This window comes from Arvicanthis niloticus, chromosome 26 (assembly GCF_011762505.2).
Source record: "Arvicanthis niloticus isolate mArvNil1 chromosome 26, mArvNil1.pat.X, whole genome shotgun sequence".
In the NCBI taxonomy this organism is placed as follows: Eukaryota; Metazoa; Chordata; class Mammalia; order Rodentia; family Muridae; genus Arvicanthis; species Arvicanthis niloticus.
Window position 1 is genome coordinate 16,913,249 of NC_133434.1, and position 26,878 is coordinate 16,940,126.

General features: G+C 44.1%; 1 protein-coding gene across 3 annotated transcripts; it reads right to left on the reverse strand.

The window, feature by feature from the left end:
- Positions 1-790: 790 nt before the first annotated feature.
- Nnmt (nicotinamide N-methyltransferase) lies at positions 791-25,223 on the reverse strand. Of its 3 annotated transcripts, none has more exons than XM_076925071.1 (3): positions 24,784-25,223; positions 13,352-13,559; positions 791-1,263 (listed from the first exon to the last, which is right to left on the reverse strand). In XM_076925071.1, exons 1-3 carry the CDS (start codon positions 24,812-24,814, stop codon positions 831-833), a joined length of 672 nt encoding a protein of 223 aa, XP_076781186.1. In that variant the 5' UTR covers positions 24,815-25,223; the 3' UTR covers positions 791-830. The 3 variants fall into 3 exon arrangements, with proteins under 3 accessions (XP_076781186.1, XP_076781185.1, XP_076781187.1); XM_076925070.1 differs by lacking the exon at positions 24,784-25,223 and adding an exon at positions 14,727-15,089; XM_076925072.1 differs by lacking the exons at positions 13,352-13,559; positions 24,784-25,223 and adding an exon at positions 5,940-6,068.
- Positions 25,224-26,878: the final 1,655 nt, after the last annotated feature.

Below are 26,878 nucleotides of genomic sequence, written 5' to 3' on the forward strand. Positions count from 1 at the left end.
CCTGGTGAGTATCGAGCATTCCACTGGATTCTTTCTAGCTTGTAATTCACTTCCATCATCTTAACCAACAGTTCCATTTCAGTCTCATTTTGTGAGTGAGGAAACTGAGGCACTCGATGGTTAGATAACTTCCTAAGCAGAGACATCCACGAAGTGATAGAATTTGAAAATGAGATGGGATTTAGAAAACAAACAAACAAACAACAGACCACTGGGATAAATAGGAAGAAATACCGATCAGCTCTCCTCTGGTCTCTGAAGCTAGACTGGTGTTGGTGTGGGGGTAGAGGGTCCATTAGATCCCGGCTGAGCCCAGAGCAGGTTCATCAGCATCAGAGGCTGAGGTGTACCAGTCTCTCCAGGAAGAACGCAAAAAAAAAAAAAAAAAAAAAAAAAAAAAAAAAAAAAAAAAAAAAAAAAAAAAAAAAAAAAAAAAAAAGGATGCCGCTGTCCCTTGGGAGGTTAATCGTGAATAACTGATGTCCAGGCAGGCAGGTATGAGCTTGATTCATGTGCAATTCACAGGTGTGGCAATAACTGCATGTTTGTGGTGGAGAAGCCTTCTTTTGTGAGTACAGGTAGAGGAGACCAGATTTCTCAGTTACTCCCCTGAGGATTCCGTAGCCTTAATATGTGCACGGAACACAGAATGGCCCATGAGCTCATCTATAACTGCCCACCTAACCCTGAACCACGCCGCCCAGCCACGCCCACCGTGACTATGCCACCCAGCCACGCCCATTCAGTTTCCACACCACACAGCAAGCACTGCATTCAGAGCCATACAGCCTAAAATGAACCAGCAAGCTTTTAATTGGGATCACAGGATATCATTCAGATCTGCCTGGCTTCCGTCCCACTAGGGAGAAGAGTCCTTCATTATTGGATGTGGTAGAAGAGTAATTTTGAGAAATCACCTCAAACTGCTCAATGGTGTAACCGGCCTCTTCCACGGCATCTCGAACAGCCTCCCATCCCAGGGAAAGGCTGGAAAACCTCTGCTCCCCAATCGTGTAGTAGCTGCTCTTAAGGGCGTCCACCATCACCAGGAAGCCCCCTGGCTTGAGCAGGCTGCCCAGGTTCCTGAGGGCAGTACGATAGGCCGGGAGGTCAGGGCAGGCAGCATCCAGGCACAGCGTGCTGAGCAGGCAGTCAGCAGGAGGCAGAGACACCCCACCCAGAGGCTGGCTCTGGGTCACATCACACTTCAGCACCTGCTTGATTGCCCGCCTCAACTTCTCCTCCTTCTCAGGTCCCTTGGTTCTGAAAAACAGATTCAAGCCAAAGTCACTTGCTGCTCTAGATACAGGGACCCCAGATCTCTTTGGTCGGGTTTGAGAATGTCGGCGTGGTCCCTACTGTAGACTTTAAGTTCATCCTAATCTGGTGTCTGCATATTACCGTATGATCCAAAGCTGGGCCAAATCTCTTTATAAAGCAAATAATGACATGAATAATCACAACAGTCCTATCTGCTTCTGAAACAAACTGCTCTCCGTGAAAGTATCTTTTATTTTTATAGTTTTTAAATTATTAGTACTGTCCTTGACCTCTGTCAGACTGCAAGGCGGTAGCTTTTGACCCTCACAAAGTAAATAATAATGGGGCGTAGGTGCTGACTGACTGTTGTTACAGTAGTTATTAATGATGGGACGGGATCTAGCAGAAACAGGTTTAGAAGCTGTTGATCACCGGGCCTGGGAATTTGGCTCAGTTGACAAACTGAGCCTGCCTAACACATACTGCATCCTAGATTCCATCCCCAGCATCATATACATTGGGAGGGGTACTGTCTGTCTGCAATTCTAGCATGCTCTCATGAGGTGGAGGCAGGAGGATCAGAAGTTGGCTACCTAATGAGTGAAAGAGCAGTCTGGGCTATAAGAGCCTATGTGAGACTCTAGCTCAAAAAAACAAAGAAAAAAAAAAAAAAGCCCTTATCACCATGGCTGTAGGGGAATGGTGCTGCAGCCTCTGCATAGGTCACAGCTGCAAAGGCATCTCCTGCAAGAGGACCTAATTGAGGACTGTCTGAGAGACCAAAGATTGCTGATGCAGACAGTGCCAGCCAATCGAAACTGCTGTTTAGAAGAGATGCTTTCTTAGGACCAGTGAGGCCCGGGCGGAGGGCATTAAAGGAGCTTGCAGCAGCTTTCAGATGAGTTTGCTGCAGCGTTTCTCACCTGCTCCCCTGCTTCCGGAGTTTGTGTCACTGACTCCGAGTCACTTCATCTCCAACCCCCAAGGGCAGGTAGGGTCGGGCAGTGAGTAGTCCAGGGCACAGGCAGCACATGACAGGGTCTACAACCACTTCCTTTCTCCTGACTGCAGATAACTATTTCTGAACAGATCATTCCCCTGGTAGCCTCTTCAAGACACCTGTCTCTTTCTGCCAGATTGATAGAATTTCAGTTGATCAATGGAGAAGAGAAAGCAGGAGATGAGGTCATGTATGGTCCTATAGTTTACATCTGCAATGTCTTTCAAAGGCTGTTGTGTTAAAGGTTTGTTTGCCAGCTCGGTTCTGTTGAGAGGTGGTAGAGCCATTAGAAGGTGGAGCCTAGTGCTATGTCTCTATGCACACGCTCTCAAAGGAGATTATAGAGCTTTGGTGTCTTCTCTCTTGAGAGAGCGAGTGACTTTTCTCCTTCAGGCATTCCTACCGTGATGCTCCACCAATGACCCATAAGCAACATGAAACTGTGAGCTAAATTAAGTCTTTCTCATTGCAAACCAACCGTCTCAGGTGTTGGCTATGGAAAGGAAAGGCCGACTGGCACACGGGATCTGTTTCGTGTCTGTTAGGGGAGAAAAGAAGGAACCAAGTAATCAAGTAAATAACTTGATTATCTGTTGATAAAGCCACTAGAGAAACTGGAGAGGGGAACCAGAAAAGGGGAAACTAGCAGAAAGTCAGAGAGGAAGGGAGGAAGGAAGGAGTGTGGGAAGTACTCGGGGGGCCCTGAGCTCCACCAGGAGCCCCGCTGCAGAAAAGCCTTTGAGGAAGCAGCAGCAAAGCACCTAGCGCATGCGCAGCTGTAAACTCCAGAACACAGCCGGTTGTCTGTTACAGACCCCGGAGATGAGATGGCCATGTGAGGGCGAAGCTTGACTTGACAGAGACTGAAGAGGTTGCTCCAACCTCAGCCAAGAAAGAAGAGCTTAAGTTGGGACAACTTCTGCTCCCGAGGAAGAGTCAATGCTTTGAAGAAGACTTAACTCTGCCTCTGGGCAGAATGACTTGAGGTGGGGGAAGCGGTCTGTGGCCATCTAGTCTGAATGTTTGATTAAAAATTTTAAGCCTGGGGCATTCAGTTAGTTGCCAGTGTCCTTTCAGTTTGCCATAACTTTTCATATGAGTGGTTTGATTATGAGCATAAGAAAGGGTAGTAGCAGGAGCCATGGGAGACACATGGCCAAACCACATCTACAGGGAGAGCTAGCAGGAAAACACAGATAACAAGTTCTGGCAAGGAACCTGCAAGCACTGCAAGTGAGAGCTTAAAATAGTCTGGCTCCTTTGGAAAATAGTCTAGACATTTCTGGGAAAAGTTAAACAAAGTTTCTGCATGTCCCCGAATTCCATTCATAGACATAGACCTTAGAGAAACAAAACATAGATCCACACAAAAACTTGTAGATGTATGTCCTTAAATGACCCAAGACACTCCAAATACCCATCAGCCTATATATCAGTAACTCAACTGTGGGAGATGCACACTTGAGAATACTAACGGCCAACAATGAATTTTGATGTGTACTATAACATGGGTCGACCCAGGAGACATTATACTAAGTGATAGAAGCCTGAAACCAAAGGCTATGTGCTACACAGTCTCACACAATGTCCAGGAAGGCTCGAGAGATTGAAAGCTGGGCAGAGGTTGCCAGAAGCTAAGGGATTTGACTGGAGGAAGGGTGAGAAATTACACCAAATGCCAACTGGTACACGGTTTTGGGGGGGAAATTACAAAAATATTCTAAAATTACTTGAGGTGAGATTACACAACTTTGTGGATACACTGAAAACCACTGGATCCTGCTTTAAATGTATCTACTGATGGTACGGTTCTAGCTTAATAAGCCACCTTCTCTAAAAGGTGGCAACCAGGAATGGTGACATACACTTTTAATTCTAGGTCTCACAAGGCTAGAAGCAAGAGGATTGTGAGCTCAAGACCAGTGTGGGTAATATGTGAGTCCAGGTCAGCCTGGGCTATGTAGAGAGATTGTGGAGAAGAAGAGAGAGAAGTGGAGGAGAGAAGAGAGTAAGAAATATACAGAAAGGGGAAGAGGTTTAGCAAGGCATCACCAGGGAATTACTACAACAAACACTAATATCTACATAGAGAATAATAAACGGGGGCTGGAGAAATCGCTCAGTGGTTGAGAGTACAACCTGCTCTTGCAGCGGATCTGAGTGTCAGGTCCAGAGGAAACCCCAGTTCCCCAGACTCCAGTGAGCTCAGCCTGGACTATAGGAGGGTTCCTGGCAGTTAGATAGAAGCCAGCATTCCTTAGAAACTTGTGAAACTGATTCCCATTTAGCAAAAGGAGTCACTTTCCTTACCTCTGGCAGCAGGGGACAAATGGCTACCTGTGGTGCCCATTAGCACATCAGAGCTCAGGCTGGCCTCCAACCTCCCTCAGTATCCCAAGTACCTGTTGCACATTTCAAAGTCCTTGCTGGTCCTAGCCCTTCCCACCTCTTCCCCTACCCTACACTCCCTCTAGCTCACAGGCTTGGCTTCTGTCCCCCAGCTGCTCAATCTCCTTATAACTCTGCTATTCTCACTATGTTTTCTCTCTGTCTCTGTCTGTCTATCTGTCCCTGTGTCTATGTGTGTGTCTGTCTCTGTCTGTCTGCCTTTCTGTGTGTATGTGTGTGTGTGTATGCCTATTTGTGTGTGTCTCTGTCTGTCTCTGTGTGTGTCTCTGTCTGTCTGTGTGAGTGTGCATCTGTGTGCATCTATGTGTGTGTCTGTCTATCTATCTCTGTCTGTCTTTGTGTGTGTCTATGTGTATGTGTGTCTATTTATGTATATGTCTGTCTGTCTGTCTTATCTGTCTGTGTGCCTGTGTGTGTGTGTATGTCTATTTGTGTATATCTCTGTCTGTCTGTCTGTCTGTCTGTCTGTCTGCTCTGTCCTTGCTTCTTTTACCGTGTTTTCTCTATTCTCTATCCCCTGCTATTCTCCCCTATGTGTGTGTCTCTGTCTGTCTGTCTGTGTATATGTCTATGCGTGTCCAGAGAGCCCTTGCCGTGTCCAGTGTGCTGGCCATACTCGGTGTACTTCTTTCTCTCTCTGCTTTGAACTCTTCTCAATGCCTCTGGCTGTTCTCTGTCTCATATCTACAGTGAAAACCTTCTCCTCAGCCATACCATGGAGCAGTGATGTCATCAGTTTATAATCTGAGCTCAGGTCCCAGAAGCCACACTGGGCAGCTCGAAAGCTCCTGCAACTTCAGCTCAGGAGAATTTCTGAACTCCATTTCTGGACTTCGTGGGTCCCTGCACCCACTGGCACATACCTCCCTCCTGTACCCCCCACAGACATATATACGTAATTTAAAATAATGAAAATTTGTTTTAAAATTACCCTTGGTTGAATCTACCTGCTCCTTATCAGGAATAAAGAATGAAGACAGTCCTATGGCAACCACTTTGTCCTAATTTGTCTTGGATTTTTCTCATTTAAAAATCTCCTACGATGAACTCTCCTGCGCAGGGAACTCTCCTCACAGTGCTGTGCAGAGTAGAGCAAGTATTAGCCAAAAGGCAGGGAGACTCGTTCCGAGGCTGCCACCCAATCCTGCTAAACACAGATAATTTGACAGAACATATTAGGAAGAAAAGCTGATAATTAAACAATAGACGTCTATGAGAAACCGATTTAAATAGGTAAAGAAAGTAGATCAGAAAAAAAAAATGAAATTACCTGTCTGCACATACACACAGCAAGCATACAGAAGAGGCTGGAGAAGCACACATGGCAGTTTGGGGGTTTTGTTTGGTTTTGATTTTTGTTGTTTGTTTGTGGGGTTTTTTTTTTTCCGATGTTTTGAAATGTTACTGTAGGTCGGGGACATCATGAGAATGTGTGTTTAATCGATTACGTCAGAATCAGACCTTTGTGCTCTATTGTGTATTAAGCTGTTTTAAAGACGCAAATTACCACAGAACTAGCACTTGCCAGTCAGATGATGACGAAAATTGTTCCCACACGGCGAAGCCCACTGTGAAATCTCAAAAGCTCACAGGAAATGTGCCAATCTGAGGAGGGGAGTTTGTTAGGCGTGCCCACTGCCTAGGTACCTGCTTGTCCTTGGCCTCACAGCAAACACCGGTGAACTCAGTTGCCAAGGCAGCTGTGTAAAGATTACCCCTCAGGGCTCCTTGAGGATTGCGGATAACACCCACTGGGAAATAGACTCGCCTGGAAACCTGGGCAATTACCACTCGGACTCACAGTTAGCTCAAGGAGAAGGTGATAAACACACGCCAGAACAGCATGGCACTTGGTTTACAGAAAGCTAACTGCAGTGTGGCCATTGCTCTCCATGTAAAGATCGATCCTTTCAAATAGAGGCTGCCATTTTCTCTGTAAATATGCTATGTACACAAGCCTAAGGGACAAGAGAAGGAAAGAAAAGGTAAGGACTACTGGCAAGAGCCCTTTGTGAGGATGTTTTCCCCATACCCAGTAGTTATCTTGAGATTCTGCCTACCCTGAGAGGTAAGGCAGATGTTAAGTCAGAATGTCCACAGGGGCCTTTTCCATTATGATCCCCTGCCCTAAATCCTGCCCCTAGAGTCTCCAACCAACCCTCCTGTGGCAAAGCCATCAAAACATCTCAAGGAAATAAAGGCTAAAGAAGTCTGGTGTGATGACATATGCCCTAAACTCCAGCATTTTGGAGTTGAAGGCAGGAGGATCGGGAGTTCAAGGTCACCCTCAAGTTCATAAGGAGCTTGAGGCCAGCTGTAATACACAAGACCCTGTCTCTAAATCACAAAAAGAAGTCAAACCAACTTGCTGAGAGGCAGGAAGGACTGCCCAAAATGCTTCTGCACAGCCCACACTTAAATCACTGGAAAGTGTAGATACATAATGGAGTCTTAAAGCCAGGATACATCTATTCATTTATTTTACGCTTACATCTAAACCTCTGTTATGTGCTGGATGGAAACTGGGGGACTCAAAGGTACTGGAGACTCAGGGATGAGCAGAAGAGAAGAAACAGCTCATGTCTCCCTAGAGTTACAAAGGGAAAGAGAGAGAAAATAGTTAATCTAAAGATTACTAGTCAAAATGTAAGTGAAACAGATAAATTCAAGGAGGAGCAGAACATGGGATGTTGGAACCCTGACTTGATCTATTCTACAATGGAAAGAAACAGAGCCATGTAAGCAGAGATGTGGAGAAGACATATGTCATCATTGTCTGAGGCAGAGGAGCAAGGGGAGAAAGATGGTTCAGCCTGAGAAGACAGCGTGTACAAAGGCCACCCAGTGCAAGACATAAGGAGCAGAGAAAGGGTGCCTATGGGCCTGGAGTGTCAGGCAAAGGTGCGGTGACGTACACTTTTGATCTCAGCAGGATCAGGAGGCAGAGGCAGGCAGATCTCTGTGAGTTTGAGGCCAGCCCAGTCTACAAAGCAAGTTCTAGGATATCAGGGCTACACCATGAGACAAAACTGGGATTTTTGCTTTCTCTCCTAGGACATCTAAAGGGTGATGTTCAAAGGTATGTTATGAGCAGGTGTGGTGGCACATGCCAACAGTCACAATACCCCAGAAGCAGAAACAAGAGCACAGGTTGGAGGCCACCAAGTAAGACCTGGCTTCAGAAAAGGGAAGATGGCCCTGAAGTACATCTTGAGATTTGTAGGAAGCCGCTGTTAGCGGTGGTAGAATTCGCCATTCCAAGATGGCGCGGACATCGTGTCCTCTCCACTAGTAAACAATTAACTGCGCAGCTGCAAAGGCAGAAAGCCCGCCAAAGTCACTGGCCAATCCTGAGGCGTAATATTGGGTGATGAGTGAACAGCCAATCAGAAGTGAATACGTCACTCTAGGGTGTATTTAAGCTGTGCCTCTTCCTGTCTTTGGCCCTTCCGCGTCCTTTCTGCTTCTGCTGATACAGAGTAAAGCCTCGCTGTGGTGATACCCGAATATTGCTTCTCGTGTCCTTGTTCGCGGGCGGAGGGGACACTGGAGGTGCGCGGAACAGAGATTGTAGAGAACTGAGTGAAATGACAATAGTGGGGATGAGAGTCTACTCCCTCAGGAATGGTAGCTTGGATGAAGAGGGAGGCAAATATTCCAAGAATAAAACTGACTAAAGGGAACACACGGGAAGAGAAGTGGACACAACAGAGAGGATAATGACAAGATTGACCTCCAGGCTTCTGTGTCATCCAAGTAATTGTCTGATGATGTCATTCAAGGAGCCAGGAATACTAGCCATGGAGGAGATCCAGGTAGGTCACCGCTTTACTCTGGGTACACTGACTTTCAGGTCCTTTGAGACTTATAAACATGTTTATAACTGAATGGAAATGGCTAACTGAAGATTTCTTAACCAATCCAATCAGTATTTGCAGAGATAAAGTACCTGAGCGATGGGAGAGTGCCTATCCGAGAGAGACATCTCCATAAAAGAATCAGTCAGTGGATAGTCACCATGACCATCGAGATCCTGAGAAGGAGGAGTATCAGTGAGCTTCTTGTGGGTTTGAAAGTCCAGTGACACTTGCAACAAACACAGAAGACTGGAGTGAAGAACACATTTGTCACAATTGTGTATAATTTTGGACAATATATCAACTCCTGTTGTCAGTATGATATTCGTTTTACTTTGTTTTGTGACAGCCTTTTTTTCTGCTTTTTTTAAATATTAAAAAAAAATGATGGTAATGAACTTATAAATAAAAACATCAGACATCTAGGTTAATAAAGTAATGAAATAAACACGAGCTTTAAGCCCTGGCTAGGCTAACTTCATTCTGTGGCTCCAGGCTGGCCTTGAACTCGATGAGCCTGCTGTCTGCCTCCTGAATGCTGGGATAACCAAAACACACCACTATGCTCAGACCTTACCAACCTCTATGGCAAGAGTTCTGGCTTCAGAGAGCAGCTACCTCTTCAGTGTTTCATCTTTTTCCTTGTAGGCTCAGTGGGGCCAGGTGCTTTCTGAAGGGACACCTGGAAGTCTCTGTCCTCCCCAGACCCCCACTGGCTGTATAGAAGGTGAAGGGGAGAGCCTGGACAGCACACCCATGACTCATTTCTCCTTCCTTGTACATCCCCGTGGGTCTTCGAGAATTTTGGCTCTAGATGTAGCTCCGTACCTACCAGCATGGTCACCTCAGCAGATCTCATCTCAGATCTGGAAGTGAGAACCCAGCTCTGTGCACAGTCAGTGGGGCCTGAAAGTATGCTTTTCTCCTTCTTAAAACAAAACAAATAAACAAAAAACCATCTATAGGTGTTTTGCTTGAGTGTATGTCTGAGCACCAACACGTGTGCCTAGTGCCTTTGGAGGCCAGAGGAAGCTGTCAGGTCCTCTGGAACGGGAGTAATAACAGACAGTAATTAACACCCTGTGGATGCTGGAAATTAAAAGTGGGTCCTCTGGAAGAGCAGTCAGTGTTCTTAGGCACTGGGCCATCTCTCCAGCCCCAGAGTTTGCATTTCAAACATGCTGCTACATGATACACTGAAGCTGCTAATCTGGAGATCCCAAGGCTAAGCAATGTGTTCCAAGGGGCTAAAGGCTAGCTCATATTATTTCCATGATTTCTTTTCTAAATTTTCTTCTTCTTCTTCCTCCTCCTCCTCCTCCTCCTCTTCCTCCTCCTCCTCTTCTTCTTCTTCTTCTTCCTCCTCCTTCTTCTTCCTCCTCCTTCTTCTTCTTCTTCTTCTTCTTCTTCTTCTTCTTCTTCTTCTTCTTCTTCTTCTCCTTCTCTCTCTCTCTCTCTCTCTCTCTCTCTCTCTCTCTCTCTCTCTCTCTCTCTCTCTCTCTGTATCTGTGGATACCCTTAGAATCCAGAAGAAAGGTCTTCTAAAACTAGAGTTACAGGCAACTGTGAGATACCCAAATGTGGCTGCTTAAGACCTAATTCAGGCCCCCTGTAACAGCAGCAAGGCCTCTATAAAGTTCCCAATATCAGGCCAACTCCTATTTATATAACTGCTTAAGAAAAGAGTTCATTTTCCTTGCTCATGACAGACCTGGGTTATTAATGCTATTAATATCTCGTGGTTTACAATGAGGTTTGGTAACTGAATATTAAAAATTTGCAAATAATTGTGAAATGAATGATTTTTAAATGTCTGGGTTGCACTCCCAAAGCAGTAGAAGAAAGCAGCTAGTTCATATTGCCCTTGGAAGCCATCAGCACAAGAAATATCTCCAGATAAAGAAGAAATAATCTCGGGGGAAATGGACTGTAGGTTGATAGAGGTAGTCGGAAGATGTGAGAGAGACATAAGCTGAATGGGATCACTATCACTCTCAAAATAGTTGAAGCTGCTGGATCTGGTGTGAGGATAAGGAAGGGATGCAAGCACTTCCTGCCAAAAGTACAGTTTCTCATGCAGGCCAAGTGATGGGGACGGGAGTGCGTCTTAAGAGGCAATTGTTCTGAGCTGACGATTCTACTGGGAGATAAGTAACTCTCTTAGTATCTTGCTAGACTGAAGGGTTCGTCTTTGAATGAGATGTAGGCTGTGATGTCAAGGCAGAGTGGACCTGCATCTCCTAGGGCTTTCAGGACGCCTGCTCTGGATTTCAGAAAGATATGTTGTCTCAGAGTGGCGGAGAATCTCTGTTTAATACATTTCCTCTGAAGTTCTATCGATCCTGGTAAATTAGTATCCAAATGCTCATAGCAAGTTATACAAATTCTGTCCTGGGGAATCATGTACTTCATATTAAAAAAAAGAGAGAGAGAGAAGTAAGATTCACCTTAATTTTTGAGAATGTATCTTCACTTATGCTACATATATAAGAGGTTTCTAAGTTAAATTGACATATGAAAACATCCTCTCAACTTGTTACTAAATGCCATAATCTTTTTTTTCCTTTTTTTATTGGATATTTTATTTACATTTCAGATGCCATCCCCCTTCCCCATTTCCCCTCCCTAGAAAACCCGAATCCCATGCCCCCTTTTCCTATTTGCTTTTATATAATTTTTTTTAATGTTAACCAAAGGCTTTATAAGTTTGGCAATGCTCAATAACAAGATGCCCATACAATCAGAAGTGTAACCCAACCTAGATATACCAACTGTCTTTGACTGGCGGAGACATGTGAACATCTACCTACATGTCCCCCCTCTCTTTCTCTCTCTCATAACCTAGCTTCTCCTCTTCTTCTCCTTTTCCTCTCCTTACTCCTCCTCTTCCTCTCTGTACTCCTCCCACCTTAGCTCCTCCTACATATCACCCTTCCTGTTAAAATAAAACTTTTCTTTCAAAATACAATTAGAGCATAACTATACTGATTTGTGTCAGTAAGGTGCAAGATAGACCTAATACCCAGTCCATCATTTTGTTGACTACCAGAACCTCTGTCATCTCTCCTAACTAAAAGACTTAGTTCTGAACCTGCCTTTTTTTCTTGAATGCCATAATCTTTAACGAGGCCTCAAAGGCCCTAAATGATCAGACATCTTTCTGACTTCTGATAGGAGATAAAGGGCAGAAGGGCTTCTCCTATCTCATTCTCTGCTCTGGCCTAAGAGCTAGTATTGTGTGGTGTGTCACAGTTGTTCAGCCTAAGTTTGTTGGATGGATAAATGGTGAGTAGGTAGGTAGGTAGGTGGGTGGGTAGATGGATGGATGAATAGGAGGGTGGATAGATGGGTGAGTGAGTTGCTGGGTGGGTGGATAGATAGATGGGTGGGTGAATAGGTGAATAAATCAATTGATGGATGAATAGATGGGTGGGTGGGTGAATGGGTAGATGGATGGATGGATGAATGGATGGATGGATGGATGGATGGATGGATAAATGGATGAAGGGATAGGTGTGTGGTTGGATGGATGGATGAATAGATGGATGGGTCAGTGGATGGATAGATGAATGGATGGATGAACAGATGAATAAATGGATAGATGGATGGACAGATAAATGGGTGGATGGACACACGGATGGATGGATGGATGGATGGATGGATGGATGGATGGATAGATAGATAGATAGATAGTTGAGTGGATGGATGGGTGAATGAATGGACAAGTAGATGGCTGGGTGAATAGATGGATAAATGGATGGATGGATGGGTGGATGGATGAGTGGGTGGACAGATAAATGGATGGATAGATGCTAGTTCCCTTAACCATTAATCAAGAAGCACTAACTTTTCAGAACCCTCATCTGAATATCTATGCCCCAGTAGAGAATTATTTGAAACAGAAATCAAGAAGTCAATCCTATTGCAATAGCTATAATAAATAAATATATAATATTTAATATTATTTTTATTAATATTTATTAATAAATAAATTAATTAATTAAAAATGGATTTAGCTAAAACAAGCCAAAATGTCAACAAAATGAAAAGATTTGTTCACTGATCTGAAGAACCAAGATCATGAACATGTCCATACTGTCCAAAGCAATCGGTGGAACCAATACCATTCCTCTTAAAACACTAGTGACAGGACTAGAAAACAAGTCTAGAATCTTTAGGCAACCATACACACAAAGCCCAAATAGCACCAAGAAAATATCAGAAATCACACACTACCTCACTGCAACAACAACAGCAGCAACAACAAAAAAGCTATAGTCACCAAACCAGCACAGTATTTCCAAAACAAAACAAAACAACAACAAAACCCAGAAAACACAGAATAGTGGAACAGAATAGACAGTATAGGACTAAGCCATGCATCTGCAGCCAGCTGGTTTTCAATAAAGATGCCAAGAAGACATTGGAGAAAGAACAACTTCTGTGAAAAGCACTTTACCCTCTGACCATCTCCCAGATCCTAAAGACTCTAACTTTATGGATGGTAAGTAATAAATTCTTCCCCCATAATTGCTTCATGTTATTCTGTTGCCTAAAACAAACATCTGTCAACGTTTTGCCGTTTCCGGTGGTGTGAGCATTAGGCACGCGCGAAGCCACCACCCTTGTGTTGGATGACTGTTATAAAGCAGTACTCAGGTGGCACATTTGACAGCCCAGCTATTCTGAGCCCTCATCCTCCACCCTTTGGTCTCTGTCTTTGAGTTTCTTTTGCATTTTTCATTTGGATTTTAGTGGTAGTTTTGGCTAATAGAAACATCCCCATCCCTTTAGAAAGTTGAAGAACAGATACCCATTGCTCTACCTGTTGCCTTCAAGATCACACACATAGGTGACCACTGGGGACCAGTCAAAGGCTCCTGGCTCCTTCTTCAGCCACTTCTGCAGCTCCCAGAGGTTCTGGTCTGTGTAGTCAGAGACAACGATCTCCTTGAAGGACTCACAGGCAGAGAGAAGCTGATAGATGGTGGGGCCAGAGCCAATGTCAATCAGGAGTTCTCCCTTTACATCACCTTGAACAGAAGAGGGGGGTGGGGCCAGAGCCAATGTCAATCAGGAGTTCTCCCTTTACATCACCTTGAACAGAAGAGGGGGGTGGGGCCAGAGCCAATGTCAATCAATCAGGAGTTCTTCCTTTACACCACCACCTGATACAGAAGGGGGCAAGGAATCAGGCATCAGAAGGAGACAGACAGAGCTGAAGTTACACTGTCTTTACTGGGATTTTGCCATTTTTGTTGTTGTTGTCCTTGTTGTTGTGTAACAACTGAATTTAAGGACTGGAGAGATGGTCCAGCGATGAGAGCCAGCATTCAGACCCCAAAACCTGTGTAACAAGCCAGGCATCTCACAAATGCCTGTGATCCCATCTCTTAGAGGAGCAGAGAGGAGAGGCTCTCTGGGGCTTACTGGCTTCCAGTCTAGCTAACACACAAGCCCCAGGTTTAGGAGGGGACCCTGCCCCACAGGAACAGCTGGAGAGAGTGATGGAAGTAGACACTTGATGCCCTCTTCTGGCCCCATGCATGCACCAGCACGGGACATGTACACATATGCTTACACAGATACATCAGTTAAAAAAATTAAAACACTGAGATTAATTAATGATCAAATCATCAAGTTCTTAATATTTGGGGAGGTCTTTACCTCATGAGTAAACAAACATTCCTTTCAATCAAGAGTAGAATTAAATTCTTTCTTTCTTTCTTTCTTTCTTTCTTTCTTCCTTCCTTTCTTTCTTTTGTGGACAACATCTCACTCTGCAGCCCAGGCTAGCTTGAAAAATCAGTATGTAGTCCAGGCTGTCCTCGTGGAGATCCTCCTGCCTCACTTTCTTGAGTCCTATGTGTCCCGTTTCCCTCACCCCACCCCCGGCTCTCTTAGACTCTCTAAACTGTTCTGTGAGGTGAAATGGCTCCTTCAAGCCATCTGGAAAGTCACTGCAGCACACAAGGACAGCACTCAGGGCCCCCCCCCCCCCGCCTCCATTTTTACAATCATACAAAAGACAATGGATGTAAAATAACTTTGTAAACTGTAAAATAAGTAAGCCAACATTAACTTTGATTCTCATTCAACGAGTAAGTGATGCCAAGAGACTGTTTAATAGTGATGGCTAGGCACAAGTTCAGTCATCCTATGAGACACAATGTGACTCATATTTAGAGAGACAAACTTACCCAGGCAGAATATCTTAAAAAGATTTTTCAGCAGATGTCTGAGGATCTCATTTTCTGCACAGTGTCTGGACCCAAAGCTGTAATATTTTTCCAAGTAATCCCGAGGATTAAAATGACTTAGATAAGTGTCCTTGGAGGTAAAGCCAGATTCCATAGTGTCTCAGCTCCGTGCACCCGCCCTATGCTCTCCTACCCCCTCCTCCAGAAGCAGGGAGTCACCCCGTGAAGTTGGCTTTTGGAGTCTTAGAGCTGTCAATCTTCCTCCAGCTCGGCCCACCCCTTAGAGACTAAATTCTAACAATGAACTAGACTGTAGACGGTCAGGCTATTCCAGGAAGTGATGAAACTCCTGGAGAAGGGAGTTTAGGAGAAGAGGGGAGTGGCGGGAGGAGGGCCATGCACTGCAGGCAGCCCTCTGCCCAGTGGTGAAGGTCAACTGCAAAACTGCAGACAGGAGAAATGGCCCCGCCCATCACGGAGATTGTTTAACTCCTGGAAGAAGCCCTGAGTTCAGAGAGGCGGGTCATCTCTAAGCAATCCAATAGTCGTCTTGTTCTTGCAAGGATTCTTCCAGGGGGGTGGGGGGTGGGGAGTGGGGGGTGGGGGAGAGGGAGGTTGGGGGGTTGAGAATGAGTCCCAAAGAATGGTTTCAGTTTTAACACATAAAAGAAAGAAAAGGGAACGTGGGGTATGGAGACAAGCTCATGACTAAGGAATGTTGGCTAGAGAAAAATAATCTCAGATGGAATCTGGAAAGATTAATTTTTAAGACATGGACAGTGTCTTCCTAGATAGGTGGCTGCACTCTCGGGCACACTGTAGTTACGGTTACGGTTACGTGCATAAGGCCAAGCTAACAAGATCAGCCAAAATGCCAGCAAGCAGCACCACAAGGACTCAGTGAGTTCTAAAGCTGTGAGGGGCCATGAATGAGGAAGGAGGGTGTGTAAGGGAAAGCCAGGAATGGGTATAGTCGGGATGCACGGTGAGAATGTATGAAATTGCCAAAGAATAATCAAAAGATTCTATAAAAATGTCTGAACAAAGTAATCAATCAAAACCATGGTTAAGGGCTGAAAACACAACTCAAGTGGTAGAGTGCTTGCCCACCGTGCATTCAGCCTGAGGCTTGAGCCTTAGCACTGCATAAATCTGCCATGGTGCCACGTGCATGTGGTTTCAGCACTAAGCACTACGAGTCAGAAGTTCAGGTTCATCCTTGGCTACATACACAACAAGTTCAAGGCCAGCCCAATGCATCTGTGGTTTGCTTCTGCCTCTGCCACTGCTCTGCACATCCACAAGCTCCCTGCCGCTTCCAATGAATTCAAACCTTGATGGTTCTCTCAATGTAAGCTCCAAGAGACCTCAATTTCATTAAAGAATTCCTCCCGGTTCCACCTCTGGACTCACACTGCCAATTAGAATTCACCCTGCCTAGCCAAATCCTTCATTTTTTGTACTAGCATGTATTTGTTCCTGGTATAGTCTGTCAATTATTTTTCTCACAACCATTACAGAAGCGATACACTAAATGACCGGTAGACTAGGGGCTGTGCCTTGAGTCTGTACTTCCTGCTCTCCGTCATGAGTTGCTTCACAGAGTCGTTGCTCAAAACAGTGTTTGATTAACCAGCAGGAGCTGTTGCACCCAATGCAAAAGCAGTAAGTTCCAGGCATGACATGGGTCGTGATTAAACAAGAGCTCTTTGGTTACAAGGCATAAAAAACTCACCCAGAGAATCTCTATTAAGGTTGGGAATGGAAGGTGGCCCACAGGTTACATAGTTACATATACAGGTTACATGGTTAGACCCCTCTCTCAAAAAAAATTTTTTTTGGTTGATACTATAATAAAAACAAATTACAGGAAATCTAACTGGTTGCAAAAACAAAAACAAATAAGAACAACAAAAACCAGGCAGCTTAATTATTTCCCCTTGTTTCTATGTTCCTTTGCCTGTGGGGCTAGAGGTCTCTAATCTCTGCACATCAGCTTCTCTTCCTCATCTACTGAGTGCACCTTCACTCTGGCTTTTCCAAATGTCCAAGGGGGTAAAAAGAGCCAAGTTCCCTACATCCATCGTCAGGGATGAGAAAAGGATTCTAACATCTCACTTACTCGTGATGGGAGAAATGCCTCCCGGTTTGTCTGACGCACAAATATTTAAATAATAATAAGATTCTACAACTAGTTCTAGGCCAATGCATTATAGAAATTAGGTTTATAAGTTCCTTAGTGAAGGCATAACACCTACAAATTTCAAATAATGCTATAAGTATTAAATAAATTAAGCTGAAAATTACATTCAGTCTTGGTGAGGCACTTCAGGTCAGCTTGCCTCCAAAGCCAACAGTCTGAGAACAACCTGTGGAGCCCAGGATGGACCTAGAGAACCAATTCCCTCAATTAGTCCTCTGAACACATGTGCTATGGAATGAACACACACACACACACACACATGCATGTACACATGTATGTATGCATGCATGCACACAAAAGAAGGAAAGAAGAAAAGATGAAATTATATTTTACACATAATTCTTCAACAACTACGCTTATAAGTTTAGGAAAAATCCAAATACCATGGTGATTTGCAAAGAGGAAATACTACAAACTAAAAATTACTCTTGCAAAAATTCTAAATTAACTATTGCCTAGTCAGTAAAACCATTAAAACTTCTGTGGTGCTTAATACATCCCAAAAACTGCCTGCAGCTTTTTGCACAATTTTCTAAACCTGAGAATAGTTATATGACTTAGGACTGTTGCCTCCATGTTAGCATGCAAGGAGACTGAGGCACAGGGTGGTTCAGTGACTCAACGCAGTTACAGCCCTGTTTTAGAGCAGGCCTAATTCAAAGGCCTATCCCTGTGACAGTTACATGACAAGCAAAGCAGTTTATGCCTGTGATTCACAACAGTCTAATAATTAAAATTCAATGAGTACTAACCACCACATTTGCACATTACAGGGGAAATGACTGAATTTATTCAATAGATGCAAAAGAAATAAGAAAGCTCAAATTCTGTGTCCATCCACAATAATAACTTTTCTCACATTAAGAATAGAATGAGGCCTCCTTGATCCACTGATAAAGACTATGCACTGATGTTTTGCTGATTGATCATGCATTTGAAAGCTTTCTCTTTGACATAGGTCAGATATGTGTGTTGACAATTATCAGGGTTGTTTGTTTGTTTGTTTGTTTGTTTTTGAGATAGGGTCTCACTATGCAGATCTGGCTGGCCTACACCTCGTTATGTAGACCAGGCTGGCCCTGAACTCACAGATATATATGTAACTCTGCCTCCTGTTATATTGGGATTAAAGGTATTTATAACTACATCCTACAACAGTTATAAATTTTAATAAAAAATCTACCAGAAGTACTAGAACTACAGGAGATGAGAAAATAAAGGGAAAAAATAGGATTAGAAAGAGAAGGAGAGAATCCATTATGAACATGGTCTTCTATTTAGGAAATGAAAAGCAGCTACGAATTTGCCAGAATGAACACAAGAAGCTAAACTTCTAGGTACAAAATCAACCGACAAAATTAAATTCTTTTTCAGTTAGCAACAGTTATAAAACGAAGCTCAAAATCAGCTTTTCCCATGGTGACATTAAAAAAATATGAAGTACCTACAATAAAATATATATAGGACATTAATGGAGCAAAGAATCAAGTTTTATTGAAAGACATTAAAGAAGACCTAAATAAATAGAGAAAAACACCTCTCTGTGGAGTGGACAGCGTAACATTGTAAAGATGTCATTTCTCTGCAAATTGATTTATAGACTCAGTAAAATCCCAATTAAAATCCCAATAGGTTTTTTTTTTCTAGAACTTGACCAGCTGTTTTTAAAATTTATATGGCAGTGCCAAGAGACAAGAGTAGGAACTCCTGGAAAAGACGACTAAGGTGGGAGGAACTCCCTGTACAGGATATAAATACTTATTAGGGAGCTATCACCATTAAGGCTGAGTAATATTGGCACTGGGCTTGATGAATAGACCCATCCATGGACCAGAGTGGAGGGGCTGTGGACAGACCCATCTTGTGTACATTTGACGTATGCTCAGGAGGTATCTCAGATAGGCAGGGAAAGAGACAGACTTAAAATAAATAGCCCTGGGATAGCTGAGTATCTGTAGGGAGGAGAATGGTGTGAGAGGCACTCCTCATACTGCAAGCAGATATCAATTAAGTCTTATTAACCAGTTATATGTAAAGAATAAAAGTCTCAAGATACAAAGGGTGATATAGGAGAATGTTGTCATAGTCTTGGGTGTCAGGAAGCATTTCTTCCAGGAACAAAAGCCATTAATAAGTGAAAGACTAATAAATTTGATTATGTGACAGTTAAGACTCACCATTCTGGGCTGGAGAGATGGCTCATCCATTAAAGGCTAGGCTCACAACCAAAAACGTAGGACTGTCCATTTCATGCACAGGTCAAAGGACAGGAGGACCAACTGACAGGCTGAGTAAAGCATATAGAGCTGACATAGAACTGAGAGAGTTCATTTACTTATTTCCAGATTTTTGAAACACGTCTAACTATAGGCAAGGCTGGCCTCAAACTCATGGAGTTCTGCTTGCCTCTGCCTCCCGGGTGCTGAGGTTAAAGGTGTGAGCCACCAGGCCTGTCTGGGATACAGAATTTAAAAGACACTTTTGCAAATCCAAAAGAAGATAAAGACAGAAAGAGAAGATTTGAACAGACCTTTTATAACAAAGGAATAGCCAACAAACCTATAAAATGACACTTAATTTCATCAATGAAATGTCATTTATACCTTAGTGAAATATTACTACACATGCATCAAACTGGCCCAAGTGACATGTGACCAGAATCAAACACATTTGTCAGAAAATAGACAAATGAGTGAACCATTCACATTAACCATAGACATGAGTGTGTACATACACCAGTCTCAGAGACTGCACTACAAGGTACATTCCCAGAGAAAATCAGGGGCATAGCCATGGTGTTCTTTACAGCATTGTTTGGAATACCCTTTATATAATACTTTCGTTGTTGTTGTTACTGTGACTAAATACCCTACAAAGGTAACTTATGGAAAGAGGTGTTTATCTTGGCTAATAGTTTGAGGGTATAGGGTCACCACAGCAGGAAGACATAGTGGGAGGAGTGTGATGTGGCCAGTCACATTGTGTCCACAGACAGGAAGCAGAGAGACTGGAATGTCACCCCAGGACACCAGCCAATGGGATGATGCCCACACCCAAGCTGAGTCTTCTCTGCTCAGTTAACCCTTTCAAGAAATATCCTCAAGGACACACTCAGAGGTATGTCTCATGAGTGATTCCAAATCCATTCAAATGGTAAGTGAAGATGAAACTTGCCAGCCCCAACTAGAAACAACATATCTGCCCGGCAACAGTGGAGCGAATCAAGTGGGAATAGGCCAGAATGAGGCACGCATAGCAGCTACAGGCATCAACTGGGGGATTTTTCAAGTGACTTGGGGTGAAAGCAGCCAATCACAAGAAGACCTTGTAGACTCCCCTTCTATAAAGCATAAAGCCGACAAAAGCAAACTACTGCTTAGGGACACTAAACAGTAGAAAGGCTGCTAAGAGAAGCAATGGGTGTTTATGTCAGCTGTCACCATAGTGGAACACCCCACCCCCACCCCCGTGCCAGCTGGAGGAAAGAGGAATTGTGGCTCACTACATGTCAGGAGAAAGGAAGACTTCTAAGACCCTGAAGTGTCAACCAGCATCCATCCCATAGTCATCTTTATGTGGAAATAGTTTGAAACATTTGTCTCATGCTTGCTCTATATCTGTCTATATCTGTCTGTCTGTCTGTCTGTCTGTCTGTATGTATGTATGTATGTATCATCTATCTATCTATCTATCTATCTTATCTATCTATCTATCTATCTATCTATCTATCTATCTATCTATCTATCTATCTATCTATCTATCTATCCTGTATTCAGCTGCTTGCAAATCTTCATGGCCAAGCCTGCCTGCTTTTCTGAGATCTGCCTGGAAAGTGTTAACTTTTCTCTTTTCTATGTCTTCCTTGGATACCAATCAAAACCAAAGGCTCTGGCCCTGATTCCCTTGGGCTTTCTCACTTGGGAAGTTCTCTGTGGAACCATCACGCTGCAACCCATCTTTCTCCAAGCAGCTGTTTTCAGACTTCTATTGGTACTGTAACTTGACACTATGACTTTCTCTTTTCCCCATCCCCCTCCTTCTAGCAGCTACCATGATTTGCAACTTGTCTGCCCTGTAATCAAATCAAACAAGCAACCCACCACCACCCAAATCCAGTTATGTTCAAACACAGTCATCCCAAACAGGTTTACGGTTCAAGAGTATTGAAAAATAATATAGGTCCCCATCCAGGTTTCTTCTCTGCAGGATGCAGCATGCTTCTTTTTGTTTTTTGATACAATGGGGCCAAATCACTTAGCAGCCATAGGGCCATTTGGACTGGAAAGAGGAGCTTGCATCTAATAGAGGACCCCTCTTCAGTTCTCCAAATCCATCTTGGGCAGTTTACAATCACCTATAACTCCAGTTCTGGGGTGTCTGGCACTCTCTTCTGGTCCCTCTTGTGGGCACCAACACACACACACACACACACACACACACACACACACACACACACATAAATAAATAAATAAAAGTAAAACAAATCTTTAAAAACATATCTAGAATGGAGGGGAGAGAAACAGAAAGAATCAAGAAGTCCCAGACTAGAAGCCCTAGAAAGTGTTGGTGTGAATGCAGGTCCCAGGAAGATGAGTTTTCTTTTGATATTCCATGGTTCCTGCTTGTTTCAAAAAGAGCCACACCTCAGGTACACCCCAGCAATTGTGAGCCTGGTTGATGGAAGCAGTTATTCATTTATATTGCAGAGACATGTCAATGCAGACTTCTTCTGGTTCTCTGTGTAAACTATAATTCATGCTATATACAGGCCAGTGTCAGAATTCCAAACTAGAGCCAGATTAAATAACTCCTGAAATAGAAGAACCAGCAATCTGGGACCAATCAGAAGAGCTGGCAGTCTGGGGGCCTTTCATATGCTTACCTGCTAATAACGACTATTACAAGAATGATAAGTCATCAAATGTGATATGGCCCCACAAGGCCGAACTCAGATTCTGATGGCTGCATTTGGTAAGAGTAGCCTTCTTTGCAGGGCAGCAGGGAACCATGTTTTTGCAGCCTACAAGAAGGCGCCTCTTAGACACCGCTCCAACAGTACACATGTTCACAGAGCTCAGATTGAGGTGTACAGCCATAGAGATCCAACTACATAGTATCTGATCAATGACTACATATCTTGGAGTTTTAAACTGGCTATGGAATCCGCTATGTGGGCTTCAGTAAACATTGAGGGGGTACCTAGGAGGGGCTGCACAGGAATGCTGTTAATGGGCTTCTGCTTGGCTTAGGAGAGGAACAGCTGAAGACTACTTAGGAAAGATAGCTGAGCTAAACCAGGCCAGTTTCCAGATCCACCCTCATCACATGGCTTGTGACCTATAGAGAGGACAGTTGGGGTCAGGGCTTTTGGCCAAGGCTGGTACCAGCCTCCATGCTGTGGCTGGTGGCCAGGGAACCATGTGTGCCGGACAGATGCAGTACCAAAGTCCAGAGTAGCCTGGCATAGCTTCCTCAGTTCCCAGAGAGCAGAAGCTGAGTTATTTGGATGTTCTGCCCACTCCCGACCCTCTTCTTCCTCCCAGAGTGACAACGTTGCCCATGCTAAGATTACTCATCCTATCTTTCAGCTCTTGTCTCTGCTCTAATGACTTCTGTTGTTCCCCCTACAACACACACACATGCACATACACACACACACACACAAAAACACACACACAAATGCACAATACAACATACACACACATGCACATACAATATACACACATACACACATGTACACATACACACACATACTATACATACATACACGCACGCACACTTGCACATACACTACACACATGCACATGCATATATATACACACATACTCAGACACACATACATACATACACACACATACACACATGTACACATGCACACACATACTATACACACATACACAAACGCACACATGCACATACATTACACACACATGTGCACATGCATGCTTACACACACATACTCAGACACACATACACACACATACTCACGTATACACACAGGCACACACATTATACACATATACACGCGTGTACACATATACACACGTGTACACATATATAAACAAGTACACACACTATACACACATACATACGTGCACACATACACACACATACTATACACACATGCACATATATGCATACACACTATACACACATACACACATGCATACATACACACATACACACATACATACATACACATATTCACACACACAGAGGCACAAGTACATGTACACACATGCACACACACACACACACACACACACTCCCCTTTCTTCTCTTCTTCTTCCCTTCTTTCTGAGATGGTCTTGTGTAGCCCAAGCTGGCCTCAAACTTGCTCTGTAGCTGACCTTGAACCCCTCTTCATGTCCATGCCTTCTAAGCACTGGGATTACAGACAAGTGCCAGGGCACCTGGCTTCATGCTGTGCTCAGGATGGAACCCAGAGCTTCAGGTATGCCAGACAAGCATTCTACCAACCAGCCTCAGCCCCCGTTCCAATGCTTCCTGCTAATTACTGCAGTGGTAAAATACCTGTCGGGAACATCTGTCCCGTTCCTACGGATGCTGACAAACGCAGTGCTGTTTCAGCGTTTTCTCCTTCTATGTACCGTCTGGGTCAAAAGCAAACAGTTTTATAATCTGAGTAGAAGATGCCAGGACCAAGGCTGGATTTTATCTTGCTGTTCTTCTTTTATTGTTGTGTTTCTGAAGAAAATGAGTTCAGATGATTAAATGAAAATGCCTATTAAATCAGGGAAAGCATTGAAGGCTGAACATGAGCTTAAAAAGTAAGGATAGACAAAACAACTTGCTGGGAATCAGGCTCTGTAAAGAAAGCCAAGCCTCAGAGATGGATACCTGTAATTATCGTGCAAACTCGTGTCAGAGAACTAGTGAACTAAGTAACTGCAGAATGGAGGGAAACCCAGCCATTTGATTTTTTTTTCTTTTTCTCATCCTATTCCATTCTGATACAGATAGGCAGTCATTCTGAGATGTTTAATGTACATATAGAGAGAAACAGATTCAAATATTTTATTATATTATTCACCTTGGGGCATGTATGTGTGTGTAGTACCTATGTGTATATATATGCATATACACATATATACACACATATATACATATATGTGTGTATAGTTACATATATATATATGTAACTAGAACTAGGATGGAGGTCATAGAGCAACTTGAAAATGTCATTTCTTTCCTTCTACCCTGTGGGTCCTAGAAATCAAACTCAGGTTATCATGCTTGACTGTACACTGCTTCACCCACTGGCCATCTTGTAGGCTCCCACACTATGAATTTTTGTCTCTCCATGCACAAGTCAATAGCTTCTCATCACTGTGAGGCTCCCACGATTTGAACTGTCCATCCATCTATCCAGTCCTCTAGTCACAGACACTCAGATTGTCTCCCAGGTCTCAAAGCAATGATTCTACAGGCATCCATATCCTCTCTGCATAGACCCGAGTAGGCATTTACATGAGACAGGTTAATGGGACAGGAAATGTTGAGCCCTAACATAACCACCAGATTGCCCCAGTCAGACCATTCCAGTCAACATCCCTGTAGGAGAAATGGAGGTGGCCACCTCTGTATAAACAAGGGTGTGTGTGTGTGTGTGTGTGTGTGTGTGTGTGTGTGTGTGCAGCCTCAAAGACAACTCCCGTAGGAGGACCTAATTGAAGACTGCCTGAAAGTCCAAGGATTATTGCCCAAACAACGCCAGCCAATCGAGAATTGCTGTTGGAAAGAGACACTTTCTTGGGACCAATGGGGCCTGGGCGGAGGGCATTAAAGGAGCTTGCAGCAGCTTTCGGATGAGCTGGCTGCAGCGTTTCTCACCTGCTCCTGGAGTCTGTGCTGTTGATCTCATGACACCTCATGTCCAACCTCCAAGGACAAGTAGGGTTGGTCAGCGGGCAGTCCAGGCATAGGGAGCATATCCCTAGCAGCTGCTAGTCACTACACTTCCCCAGCCTCCATCTTAACACAATCTACGTATACTTTAATGTCTTTGCTTTTCTCTGAGAAGTTTGACCGCAGCTAAACCTGCGTGTCAGTGAGTTAAACTAAGCAATTCGATGAGCCCCACAGACTACAGGTTTCACAAAATAAGTGTCCATCTGTGTTCCTCCCAGTGAGTGGGTAGAGGCTTGGGAGGCAGCCTGTAGTCATTCGGCACTCAGATTTCTTCTCTTCGGTGGCTCTTTGATCAGCCAGGATCCCAGAATCCATAGGGCCATTGGAAAGGAGAGAAAATCGGGCTGGATCGGAAGGTTGCAAAATCTGGCCCCAGCAAAGTCACTCACTGATCCCTTAGGACAAGGAGGTTGGGAGCTGGTCTGGCTGTACCCCGCCCTTCCCCCAGTCCCTTCTCACAAGTGAAGAAAACTGGTGAAAGTTAAATACTCGCTGCCAAAAATCCATTCTTGCTGGCTGTGGAAATCTCCTCTGTAAACTTCCCAGTCACTCCCTCAGTCCTTTTGGTCTTTGCTTATCTTGTTGCTATTGCAACCCGCAGACCTTCTCTGTCTCTTCTAGCTGGGATCTGACCACTGGGTTATATCTGTTGCAAGTATTTCCTTTGACCTGTCTGCCTACCCAGTTCAACACCATCAGGAACCTAATTTCGATGGACCCTAATTAAGCAGGTTTTTTGTTTGTTTGGGTTTTTTTTTTTTTTTTTTTTTTTTTTTTTTTGCTTGCAGTTTTTGCTTCTGAAACGGTGTTTCTTTTGAGTGAGGTACAGGCATCTCTATCAGTTCAGCCTCCTTCATCAGTTTCTCTGCTGGTTCACAGTTTGCAAAAGAATCCCTTATTCGGGCACAGGGAAATGGAAGCACCACCCACACAAGAAAAAAAGACCCCTTTAAAATCCATTTCCTGGCCTCCAATTCTCCTTCCCAACCTCCAATCCCTGCTGCCCGTTGCCTGCAGAGTCAGCTCTCCAAAAGCATGCATGGAAACGTACCAAGTTATTTGGAAAGCCCTTTCAACTGGCCAAAGAGGCGCGTAGCCAGCTCGTGGCGCAGGAGTCTATTCTTGGTTGCAACACTCAGGGCTTGCCTTTTTGAACTGGAACTCTCTCAGCGACCACATGGTTTCTTGACTTGAATCTCTTGCTCACACTGTCTGGCTCCTTGCCTGAATCCTCCCATCAGCAACCACCACTAGGCTTTCCATCCCTCACAAAGGACAGCACACTTGCTCTGGCCTTAATAACTGCAGAATAGAATGGCCTGGGTATGCCCTGCCCACTGGGCTTGACCATCTTGCCCCAACTCCATGGTCTTTGAGAAGTTTGAGGGCTGAAAAAAACTTTCTCTTGCAAAGGTCATCTGGTGTGACTGTGCTTTGGTATCTCATCCAGGATACATTCCTAGCAGATGAGGTTTCCTGGGCCTTAGTGTCTGCTGTGGAGGCAGGGGAATACATACTGCACATGCTTAAGTGAAGGATGGATGTTCCGTGCTGCCTGCACCCCTCCTCTTCCTGATTATCCCATTCAGGGCTTGGGATCTAGGAGGACAAGAGGCATTAAGCAGGCAGTGGTCTAGCAAAGGAGGGAGGAAGAATCTTCCTAGCCACGTTGACCCTGAAGCCTGCTAAGCTCAGAGCTTTGCTGCCCCCTAGTGCCCAGAGAAAGAAAAACCAAAAAAAAACAAAAAACAAAAAACCTCCAGATCTGGTCCTACTAGTCTGAGAACCATCCTGTAAGAGCACAACTCGGCCTCCCAAGGGCAGTGTTTCTCAATGGCTTTTCCTGGAAAGATGTAAACCCATGTCCAGGCACCCCAGAAGGGCATCGGTGGAAGATCAAAATATGATTTCACCAAAATCCAACTTGGTGAGCCCAGTGTTGGGTTTTGTTTGTTTGTTTGGTTGGTTGGTTGGTTGATTTTGTTTGTTTGTTTGTTTGTTTGTTTTTTGTTTTGGC